General features: G+C 39.7%; 1 protein-coding gene across 3 annotated transcripts in view; it reads right to left on the minus strand.

Annotated features, from left to right (window-relative positions):
• Nucleotides 1-2,244: 2,244 nt before the first annotated feature.
• Nucleotides 2,245-13,007, minus strand: part of LOC126481147 (probable cytochrome P450 301a1, mitochondrial) — a 517,008-nt gene continuing 506,245 nt past the window's right edge. For all 3 annotated transcript variants that reach the window (XM_050104709.1, XM_050104710.1, XM_050104708.1), the window contains one exon: nt 2,245-3,332. In XM_050104709.1, coding sequence (XP_049960666.1) covers nt 3,222-3,332 — 111 coding nt within the window. In that variant the 3' untranslated portion in view covers nt 2,245-3,221. The remainder of the gene's footprint in view (nt 3,333-13,007) is intronic.

The raw sequence follows: 13,007 nt of genomic DNA on the forward strand, positions 1-13,007 counted from the left end.
AGAGTTTAAATTTATACATCTGAACTTCAGCTGAAATTTCTTTATTACGCTGTTAATTTTTGCGTTCCATAGAACTAGGTGATTGTAATAAAGTTAATTTGAAATTTATTTGTGTCCAAATGGTGTTCAAGGTCTGTTTACCCAGTTTTCGATCCCAAAGGCAATCAAGTGGCAATCCGCATTTCAAAGGGTTTTGAGAGGAAGGAAGAGAGAAGCGCAGTATAACGCCAATTGATGAAGATAGGAGAGAAATGACGGCGCGACTAACAGAGATGGAAAGAAAGAAGCGAAACTAGAATGATGTGGAAGCATTTCATTTACTATTGTAGGGAAAAAAAACAACCATACATGATACACAGGGCGTATCAAAAAGAATCGTCCGATTTGGCACGTCTATATGTCTGAAACTAATAAACACATACGACGAATTTTACTTTTTGATGAACAGAAAACTCAAAAAGTTGTTTTTTTTCCATACCTTTTCATAGGTGTTCAATATGGACCCCTTGAGGTGCACAGCATCTTTGTGAAACTATTGCGGATACATTCGATGTCTATGCCAGACACTCGAGGATGGCCCGGCGATTTGCCTTTACACAAACAACCTGTTTCTCGGAATTGCTCACGTCATTGTCTAATGCTCTGTGCTGTAGAAGGGTTCACACCATACGTAGTAAGGAAGTCACGCTGAACAGTTATTAATAGCGCGGACTGTGCAAAACGAGAACACAAAACGCTTTCTGCTGTCCCGACACCATTTTCGCTAGAACTGAAATGGGTGCACACTGCTGCTGCCTAGCGGAAACCATGTAAAACTCGAGAGTTTGCTCTTTCCAACAGTTCATTGTTCACACACATATCTCAAATAACATAAAAGTTATGATTTTTTAAAAAACCGAAAGATTCTTTTCGACACACCCTGTATTTTGAGGTAAAAACTATGAGGTTCACAAAAGAAAGAACTGCAACTTGTTCTTCATAGTAGTAGAGTATTTAATTTTTTGCAGATCGTAAGGTAGCTTGTTCCAGAGACCGAGAGCAACGTTGGTAGAAGGAGTTTCCTAATACTTTCGTTTTATACATGGTTATATCTATGGTATGTTTGTATGTATTGAACTGGGGACCTAGAAACGACAGAGAGGCTTCGTCCTCGCCGTAGCCCTCAGTGGTACACAACCCCACAACAGGCTACAGCAGTCCACTCACCCGACCGCCACACCACACCGAACCCAGGGTTATTGTGCGGTTCTGCAGCTGGTGGACCCCCCCCCCCCCCCCCCCCGCCCCCCCGAATGTCTCATTCCAGACAAGTGAAACTCCAATGCTTGCGTGGTAGAGTGATTACGGTGGACTGAGGCGGAGTAAGGGGAACCAGCCCGCATTCGCCGAGGTAGATAGAAAACCGCCTTAAAAACCATCCACAGCCTGGCCGGCTCACCGGACCTCGACACTAATGCGCCAGGCAGATTCGTGCCGGTCCCCGGCACGCCTTCCCGCTCGGGAAGCAGTGCATTAGACCGCACGGCTAGCCGGGCGCGCTACACCTAGGGTACTATATGATCTGTTCATTCCGGCATAGTTCCGTAGTGTCTAACGAAATTTCAAACAATCTCCGTATGTATATGACACTATCAGTAAGCACATGCTGTTGAGGAAAAACATCTCTAGCATCTTCAGTAATGAGGGTGAGAGGGTGGCATGCGACACAATTGTAATCAGGAACTTACAGTCCGATTTTAATATTTGCAAAGCATTGTGAAAGCTTTCTAGCTGTTCAAATTTGTGTGTATTTTTGATATCAGATCAGGATAAAAACGTTGAACTGGCTGCCAGTGAGTGATTGTGCTGTACATGTGAATGACTTAGTACAGAATGTGTTTGGTTCCATGATTTATGAGGAAAATTACAAATAAATAAGGACTTTGTGGCGTACAGCTGTACATAAAAATGGCAATATATAGAGTTATCATGCAGTGATTTTCGCTTATTTGGTATGTTAGTTAGACTTGGAACGAAAACATTGTGCATACTGATGACCGTTTAGTGTGGCTAGTTTTTATTACAGTGTTTCTTGTCAAAAGACATTACTCGACACTCCAGGACAGGGGTGTGTTGTGTGGTAAAATTCATACAATGTGAGTTGACTTTCTTGTGTAAACAACAAGCAGCGCTGTCGCAAACAACATAGGAAGATTCCATACCTTCCCATATATAATGTAAGATTGACACAAATATACCAGGTAATTCTGGGTCATTACTAGTATTCTTTATTGTTGGGACTAATTTCGATCACAAAGTCATCTTCAGTTGAGCTTTACAAATGTAGTTATGTGATCAGAACCCTGTACACAACCATAACATGTAACTGCTTGAATGAACTTTTACATTATAGATATTCACTAAACTGCTTATGTAAGCAGACATCAACCAATCCATCTGTCAGTTTCACTGCGACTTTGGTAATTGTAAGAACATATTTGACAGATTTGTTATGTCATGTTGTCTGCAATTGATGATTCTGTGACTCAAGCATATAACAGATATGATTATTTTCCATGTTCACAAAAGTTTTTTTATGTGTTTGACCCAAAAGTTTCCTCTTCTGCAAACGTTTACTATAATGATATCAGTTGAAATTATTTTCTGAAACATGAGAATTTATTTGCACAATATTCCAGATAACGTTGCCTTGTAGGTTTTGTGCATATACAAAGATCGGCTGAAGATGATTTTCTACTCTTAACATTAAAAATATGTCTCAGAAGCAGCTTTTTACTTATACATAATGGCATTCTTCAAATATTTTGAATTTGTAAAACACTGGACATTATAGTTATTTCATATGTAACCAAAAGATATATTTTGATTATCATACAGTAATCAACATTCACAATAACATATTGTGACATAGTATAACAGTCAACATCACTTCTGTTAATACCACTAATTGTTGCTCTTCTTTCTTTTCACAAATAAGAAATATAAAAGTATACAACCTTATATTTGTCAAAATATAAGGTGTAAATATGGTTATATTCATTAAAATAAAAGTAAGATCAGTTTCATTTCCCGACTTTGGGGCTGACATAAAGCTATGAGAAATCGCATATAAACACTGAGAAACGCATACAGTGAATACTGTTGCACAGCGTTAATGGCAGTCAGTACAGGTGTGTGGTTCAGCAGCACAGCAACAGCTGGGTGTGGGTGTGGCGTCACAACTACTGCTCCCTTTCAGTGACCTTAAGGGTGAGCGGTGTCACTGGCACATGCAGCACCGTCGTTCTCCAGCGCATCTCGCCATCAAATTCCAGCTTGAAGCGGCGCACAACCTGGAAACAGATGCGAGCAAAAAAATTGTAACATCGCCTGTGATCACCCGCCCACCACCCCCTAAACCTTGCAATTCCTGATGACCTCATAACACCGAGTATTAAACTTTTAATTGGTGCACAGTTTTCGCGCCCAGCATCTATGTAATCGAGTCTTATTCATCTCTATATGTGAAAAAAAAAATTATCGGAAAGTGAAGGGAAAAATTAGCAGAACGGTACGTCAAAAGTTCATTACAAATTGGTGGAAAAAGGTCACTGTCAGGTTTGACTGTTTAGCGTACGTGTTTAAGAGTTCCAGCAGGAAGTGTAGAGGTAGCAGGGAAACAATTAGGGATACTTGAACAAACGGCAAAATAAACGGGTTACAAGTCTTCTTTGACAAACCAGGGGCGACGACAAACAAGACTACACCACGATAATTAACCACAAAGTACGAAAATATAAGGAGAACAGAAAAATTAGGTATTTTGGAGAAATCCAAATCATTAATAGGGGTGAGAAAGTTATCAGAGTAAGATTATGAAGATGTACCTAGTACTTCATTAAGAGTATAAAATAATTCCCTATAATCACAATTCATCATTGTAAGACAGCAATTTGGCCACAATGCAAACATCCCTCAGAGACTATAATTTTAGTATCAGTAAAACAAAATGAAGAAATCAAGAAAAAGGACAGAACGATTGTGAGGAAGACGTTAGGAAATAGAACAACAGTATAAACATTTAAATCAAGAACTAAGACATACATATGAAAATATGTAGCAAAAAGTTATAGAAGAAATTGTAAAATGTAGACTAATGTTGTATGGACACTATTAAAAGATGATTTGTAGAAGACTGACAAGAAAAATCATACACTAGATTAAAAAATTAAAAGGGATGCGCAACTGGCCTAGGAAACTGTGTGAATGCCTTTGAAGACATTGGAATAATCAGCAAAAAATGGAAGACATGACAAAACACTCATAAAATGAAGAATTAAGAATACTTCGAAGACAAAATATCCAAGTATACGGAAACGAAATTCAACATGAGCAGAGAAGAAAGAAAAATCTGAGCAGATGAAGGATTAAGGATAAAAATTAAAGGTAACTGAACTACTTTATTCGTGTATTTTGACAACATTCTTTTTAAAGCCTAAGTCATTAATTAACATCACTGTTGCATGTCTTCTGATCTGTCAAAAACACTAACATAATAAATTAAAAGAACATACAACAGCTGTGTACGCACCATTTAAGATACATCATTTGTGAACAAAGTTAAACTCACACAGTTGAAAGCGCAAACAAGCAGGCATAAAGAAGCGGACAAATACAGACAAATGTAGACAAAAGCAGACAATGCATGTACAACTATAAGTGTCACACAATCCAGGCAGGAGTCAATCAAATTAACACTTGTGTTAAGCAACAACAACCCTGATCAGTCATCACTTTCAATGAACCATCGTTTTACACAATTTTTAATTCTGAATGACTACGACCAAGCATCTAGAACACGTTTCTGATACAACAGAAAATTAAAATATGTTACGTGCACCTACGTCCAGAAATGCTTTATTCCAATAAAAGAGCCCATTTTCTACAACTCTTCATAGCACAGTAATAAAGGGGAACACATAAGAGTGAATGTACCAACATACCAAATGATACTATTTCTTATTTGAAATTTTCTTGGAGTTCATCCTCATTCCAGTGTAAAGGTCCCTAAATCTCTAAATAACCGATTCCATGATAGCTAGATAGAATGGAGTGGACCTATTTCTGGTCTCCAACTTCTACTGTCATATATCCACTAGGCTTTTACTTGCTGGAGCGTTTCAAACTTGTCAGATATGCATCCCTACCAGAAATCTACAGAATGTTTTCGTACCTGCATGGTGGATGGTTACAAAACCACACACAGCACTCTGGTTATACATCAGTGCGTCAGGAATTCAGTGTAAAGATGAGTTCATAAACACATCAGTGCTAACGAATGGCAGTGCTGTCCCAGCAGCAGTACTGGTTATTGATCGAGTTTTAATGTCCCTGTTTATATCTATCAATAAAACGAATACCACACTAGACTAATGTGAAAACATTCTAACGAATGGGCATGTAAAATTCGGCTTTAAAAATAATTTTGTTTGTAACTGGAAATGAACCAAGGCTTTCTATTGACACTGGGCGTCACATGAAATATTTGATGAGCATTAATTGTTTAGGTCAGCTCCAGCTACACAATGCAAAATCTAAACTGGAAATCTCTGCTGAAACACCAGAGAAAATGGGCCTGACACTCTCAGGAGAGATACCCTGTATACTCTCCAGCAAATTTACACAGCTTTAATCACCGTCTTGATTCTCAAATTCTTGTGATACTTCATTTATTTCGTTACAGAATTAACCTAGAAATTCAAAATAAAAAACGTAGCCTCTCAGTTTCCTCCGTATCGCCGATATGAAAATGTGATAGAAATTACATGTCATTACATGTCACCAGTCTCTCTGTGCAGGAGTAAGTCTGGATGAAATTGATTATGTTACAACGTCTTTCTACTTGTAAATTATTGGTGGTTTCCAAGTTGGCGGGCATCGTTATAGGGGGTTTCCGATTTGAAGGATTCCAGGAGCGAAGGAATAAACCTGGGAGATAGTTGGCGGTTAGGACCAACCAGGTAATGGCAACCTAAAGGGTCTGGAGAGTTACCTCAGAACTCGCTTGTAAGACTGACATAGCTTTTTGCAGGAACAGCCTGATCGAGTTTCTAAATAGGTCCCAGCAGTTTCACTCAGCCTCACTTTTATTGGTGTCCTGGAGCAGTCAACACTTAGCGTCCTCGAGATCATTGTCCACAACAGAACATTTCATGGTGGATGCCATGTTGCCGAACGTTTGGCCCTAAGGACTTACAGCGTTATAGTTACGAGAACCTTTCAAAATCGAGTGTGACGCTTACCATTTGTGAGACATAAATGAAGTACATGAGTCACACTATCGAGACACAACCGCCAATCGCCTTTGTATAACACGGTCTACAGGCTAGATAACACGGCATCACGCTCCACTTTGCTTCCCATTTCTGGTATTTCTCTCTCTCTCTCTCTCTCTCGTCTCGAGCCTATAGCAACTTCCTTTTGTAGCTTTTCTTTTTAATTTATGCTTGATCCCATACTGAACATTAGTGCAAACTTTTCTGTCAATTCTAGGCTTAATTTTCTTTTCTCTGCCTGTTTGTACACTTTAAATGCAGATTAAATTTCAGTTAATCAGTCAAATTTGGGCTCCACCCATTGTTATGACTGTGAAACCAGACAACTCCAAATATTCCTCAAACAGCTAAATTCTAAGGACGAAACTATCAATTCACAATGCAGTTTGAAGAGGGGGGGGGGGGGGGGGGATAACACCAGAAATTATGTAGACCTAACCACAGGTATCAATGAGCATATCCATACTTTCAAAACTTATAGAAAGCCTATGACCACTGACATTCTCAACATCCAGTGACCCAGAAATATGATGTCTCTCATTCAATGATACAACGTCTAATTTCCACCCTCAAGAGGGATGACAACTTCCAAACTGAAGTAAATACAATCAAACAATATCTACACTCCTGCCTTTCTGGACTCCATAATGCACAAAAAAAAAAAACATGTCTGCCCTCTTCCTTATCTGTACTGGGCCCACCATCTCAAGACCTTAATAAATGGTGCACGTTTCCATATTTAGAAAAACTCTCTTTGAATGTAGCCAGAAAGCTTAAATCCACGAATTATAAAACACCGTCTTGTTTGCACAGCACTATCGGACACTTTTTGTCCAATGACAAAAACTTAATTCAGCTTTGGAAAAGAGTAGTAAATACAAAATCTCTTCTAATTGTGGCAAACTCTATAAAGGCTACTCTGACGGGACAGAAACTACCCACCAGAGGAAAACCAAAAAGTTTGGAGACTTAGAAAAGGAGATTCTATTTTTGCAGACAATCTGCTTTAAGAAGGCCACAGTTACAAGGTGCAACATGATGTCTTACATAGTATTCACAAAGGAAGGAAGATGACTACTTTGAAATAATGCAAATTACTAACTTGTCTGCAGTTAGCACTGAATGGTTAGATGCCATTCCCTTACTCGCCCTACTGCAGATACTGCTAATAACCCCATCGAAACCACTTTATAAATTACCCCTTTCACACACTTTCCCCATTATTTATTTCATGTACTGTTGTTTGACTTACCCTATTAAAAATATTTTCTTTGTATAGTCACTGTTGTTTCGTTTATCTGTTAAGCTCACTTGTTAAATTGCACCCATATGTTGTATTGGAACTTTCAAGGACAAAATTATGTTGTTCAGTCATTTTCTTGGAACATGTCACCAACTTCTTCTGCTTGTTGTTGTTGGGGTCTTCAATCCTGAGACTGGTTTGATGCAGTTCTCCATGCTACCCTGTCCTGTGCAAGTTTCTTCATCTCCCAGTACCTACTGCAACCCACGTCCTTCTGCATCTGCTTAGTGTATTCATCTCTTGGTCTCCCTCTACGATTTTTAGCCTCCACGCTGCCCTCCAATGCTAAATTTGTGATCCCTTGAAGCCTCAGAACATGTCCTACCAACCGGTCCCTACTTCTCGTCAAGTTGTGCCACAAATTCCTCTTCTCCCCAATTCTATTCAATACCTCCTCATTAGTTATGTGATCTACCCATCTAATATTCAGCATTCTTCTGAAGCACCACATTTCGAAAGCTTCTATTCTCTTCTTGTCCAAACTATTTATCGTCCATGTTTCACTTGCATACATGGCTACACTCCATACAAATACTTTCAGAAATGACTTCCTGACACTTAAATCTATACTCGATGTTAACAAATTTCTCTTCTTCAGAAACGTATTCCTTGCCATTACCACTCTACATTTTATATCTTCTCCACTTCGACCATCATCAGTTATTTTGCTCCCCAAATAGCAAAACCCCTTTACTACTTTAAGTGTCTCATTTCCTAATCTAATTCCCTCAGCATCATCCGATTTAATTCGACTACATTCCATTATCCTTGTTTTGCCTTTGTTGATGTTCATCTTATATCCTCCTTTCAAGACACTGTCCATTCCATTCAACTGCCCTTCCAAGTCCTTTGCTGTCTCTGACAGAATTACAATGTCATCGTCGAACCTAAAAGTTTTTATGTCTTCTCCATGGATTTTAATACCTACTCCGAACTTTTCTTTTGTTTCCTTTATTGCTTGCTCAATATACAGATTGAATAACATCGGGGATAGGCTACAACCCTGTCTCACTCCCTTCCCAACCACTGCTTCCCTTTCATACCCCTCGACTCTTATAACTGCCATCTGGTTTCTGTACAAATTGTAAATAGCCTTTCGCTCTCTGTATTTTACCCCTGCCACCTTCAGAATTTGAAAGAGAGTATTCCAATCAACATTGTCAAAAGCCTTCTCTAAGTCTACAAATGCTAGAAACGTAGGTTTGCCTTTCCTTAATCTTTCTTCTAAGATAAGTCGTAATGTCAGTATTGCCTCACGTGTTCCAATATTTCTACGGAATCGAAACTGATCATCCCCGATGTCGGCTTCTACCAGTTTTTTCCATTCGTCTGTAAATAATTCGTGTTAGTATTTTGCAGCTGTTACTTATTAAACTGATACTTCGGTAATTTTCACATCTGTCAACACCTGCTTTCTTTGGGATAGGAATTATTATATTCTTCTTGAAGTCTGAGGATATTTTGCCTGTAGCATACATCTTGCTCACCAGATGGTAGAGTTTTGTTAGGTCTGGCTCTCCCAAGGCTGTCAGTAGTTTTAATGGAATGTTGTCTACTCCCGGGGCCTTGTTTCGGCTCAGGTCTTTCAGTGCTCTGTCAAACTCTTCTCGCAGTATCGTATCTCTCATTTCATCTTCATCTACATTCTCTTCCTTTTCCATAATATTGTCCTCAAGTACATCGCCCTTGTATAGATCCTCTATATACTTCTTCCATCTTTCTGCTTTCCCTTCTTTGCTTAGAAGTGGGTTTCCATCTGAGCTCTTGATATTCATACAAGTGGTTCTCTTTTCTCCAAAGGTCTCTTTAATTTTCTTGTAGGCAGTATCTATCTTACCTCTAGTGAGATAAGCCTCTACATCCTTACATTTTTCCTCTAGCCATCCCTGCTTAGCCATTTTGCACTGCCTGTCGATCTCATTTTTGAGACGTTTATATTCCTTTTTGCCTGCTTCATTTACTGCATTTTTATATTTTCTCCTTTCATCAATTAAATTCAATATATCTTCAGTTACCCAAGGATTTCTACTAGCCTCGTCTTTTTACCTACTTGATCCTCTGCTACCTTCACTACTTCATCCCTCAGAGCTACCCATTCTTCTTCTACTGTACTTCTTTCCCCCACTGCTGTCAATTGTTCCCTTATGCTCTCCGTGAAACTCTGTACAACCTCTGGTTTAGTCAGTTTATCCAGGTCCCATCTACTTAAATTCCCACCTTTTTGCAGTTTCTTCAATTTTAATCTGCAGTTCATAACCAATAGATTGTGGTCAGGGTCCACATCTGCCCCTGGAAATGTCTTACAATTTAAAACCTGGTTCTCAAATCTCTGTCTTACCATTATATAATCTATCTGATACCTTTTAGTATCTCCGGGATTCTTCCATGTATACAACCTTCTTTTATGATTCTTGAACCAAGTGTTAGCTATGATTAAGTTATGTTCTGTGCAAAATTCCACCAGACGGCTTCCTCTTTCATTTCTTCCCCCCAATCCATATTCACCTACTATGTTTCCTTCTCTCCCTTTTCCTACTCTCGAATTCAAGTCAGCCATGACTATTAAATTTTCATCTCCCTTCACTACCTGAATAATTTCTTTTATCTCATCATACATTTCTTCAATTTCTTCATCATCTGCAGAGCTAGTTGGCATATAAACTTGTACTACTGTAGTAGGCGTGGGCTTCGTGTCTATCTTGACCACAATAATGCGTTCACTATGCTGTTTGTAGTAGCTTACCCGCACTTCTATTTTTTTATTCATTATTGAACCTACTCCTGCACTACCTCTATTTGATTTTGTATTTATAACCATGTATTCACCTGACCAAAAGTCTTGTTCCTCCTGCCACCGAACTTCACTAATTCCCACTATATCTAACTTTAACCTATCCATTTCCCTTTTTAAATTTTCTAACCTACCTGCTCGATTAAGGGATCTGACATTCCACGCTCAGATCCGTAGAACGGCAGCTTTCTTTCTCCTGATAACAACGTCCTCTTGAGTAGTCCCCGCCCGGATATCCGAATGGGGGACTATTTTACCTCTGGAATATTTTATCCAAGAGGACGCCATCATCATTTAACCATACAGTAAAGCTGCATGCCCTCGGGAAAAATTACGGCTGTAGTTTCCCCTTGCTTTCAGCCGTTCGCAGTACCAGCACAGCAAGGCCGCTTTGGTTATTGTTACAAGGCCAGATCAGTCAATTATCCAGACTGTTGCCCCTGCAACTACTGAAAAGGCTGCTGCCCCTCTTCAGGAACCACACGTTTGTCAGGCCTGTCAACAGATACCCCTCCGTTGTGGTTGCACGTACGATACGGCCGTCTGTATCGCTGAGGCACGCAAGCCTCCCCACCAACGGCAAGGTCCATGGTTCATGGGGGGCTTCTACTGCATATTTTTCACTTATTTTCTCTCTCAAACGAAAAGTTCATAGCCACACATATTTATCTTTTTACATGACGATTTTTAAGATCTCACATTAGTTGTAGAATTTATGGCGTCACAACAAGGCAAAAGATCCGCAAGTAATTCCTGTACCAAAAAATCAGTACACATGATTTTCCAGGCTGAAATTGTTTGCTTGAACTTGACCCTCTTGGGTGAAGTTGAATGCTGCCATTCGATGTATTACTGCTGTGCTTCAGGCGTAATGTAAACCACCCCTCTTTTCTCACATGTGACAATTTGGCTTAAAAACTCGTCATCTTCCTAATCGTATCATTGTAAGAAAGTCAAAGAACTTGCTAAACATTTGCTCTTGTGGCCCTCAGTCAGCTTATTCGGTATCCAACATGAGCATAACTTCCGATAACTTAAACGTTTTTTAACAATTGCACAAAGTACACTTCTTGACGTTTAAGGAAAAACTTCATAAAACGTCGTAATCATAATCATAACCTCTCTCACATTTTCATCAACTTTCTGCAGTAAGTAATGACTGAAGGCCGCCTACTTTGTTCTTCATCATGCACATTCGTAAGGCCGTCTTTAAAAGATCTCACCTATTTACTTATCATTCCATTGCTCACAATGATTCCTCCACTGAAGTGAAGGTGGATTTCAGCCTCTTTCACGCCTATAGCTCTAGGAAACCGAATCACAGCGCGTATTTCACATTAAGTTGGATTCTCAATCAGAGGAAACACTTCAAATACTCACAGACATACGCAAACACACCGAAAGGCTCTGTAAAGGCGTCTGTGGCTTGACAGCCGTGAGCGGTACATGCGCCAGACGCCGACGGCGGCGCTGCAGCGACGAAATTTCAAAACGATACTTACTTTAAAAATGATAAATTAGTGTTCTTTCCCTTCTACGAAAGTACATAATATAGAATCTTGACGCTGTTAACAAGACGAACCCTTGAAGCACAGAGAAACGCATGATAAAGAATAATTCGGATCGCGTAGAGAAGCCATACTAAGTACTATATAAGGCGTCTGTTCTTTCGGACATTTTGATCCAGCAGCCACTATGAGTAAAGACACAAATTCCTTTGTGTCCTACTTTATGACCGTAATAGACAGCCGGTTGGATCCCATGGAACCGATATCCAAGGAAAAAGAAAGAAGGAGATTCAAAGTTTACACTGCTAAAATCCAATCTTCAACAATAAATCTCTGATTCAACAAACCAGACTCCGAAATTATGAAGAAATAGACTTGCCTTCAATGTCACATGGTTAATCCTCGTTGTAAACAACACGTACAGCGAAATTAAACAACCAATACATACCAATGCAGAACTAACTTTTGTAATGGATACTTAGCGCAACTCGATGGGCAGGAGCTGCGGGCATATACGCCAGATTAGAAGTATCCTATACTGTAAATTAACAAATGGCATGTGAGAAACTATTCAGAACATGCATCCGGCACATCTATTGAGCTGTACCGATATCCACTGAGAAAAATTTGGAAGCTGTTCAGCAGGAACTGGTGATATCCAGTGGCTCGTTGCAAAGTAATTACACTTTATTAGATTTATAACCCCCTGTTTATCTGTGAATTTGTGAAAATATCTGCACACCAGTGCAAATTTCGATGAATTACGCCAAGCCACTAAATCAGCCGCGGCTGACCATTGTATAAAGACTGGCCATACTATGGACAATGAAAAAACAAAAATACTGTGTCAGTCCTCCTACTTCTGGGTCTGCGTTACTAAAGAGGCCAACGAAATCCGACTACAGGACGATCTAATTAATAAAGACAGCGGCCTTCAACTTAATCAGGCTTGGAACCCTGCACTCAGCCTGGAGAGAAAGATGCGGTCCCAGAGATCGAGGACCGCCCCCGACGGCGGCAGCAGGGTAACTGCAGACCCCAGTTCAGACCCGGGTGCCGCTTCCTCCACCACCTCCGGTAGCCGCCGCGCC

This window comes from Schistocerca serialis, chromosome 5 (assembly GCF_023864345.2).
Source record: "Schistocerca serialis cubense isolate TAMUIC-IGC-003099 chromosome 5, iqSchSeri2.2, whole genome shotgun sequence".
In the NCBI taxonomy this organism is placed as follows: Eukaryota; Metazoa; Arthropoda; class Insecta; order Orthoptera; family Acrididae; genus Schistocerca; species Schistocerca serialis.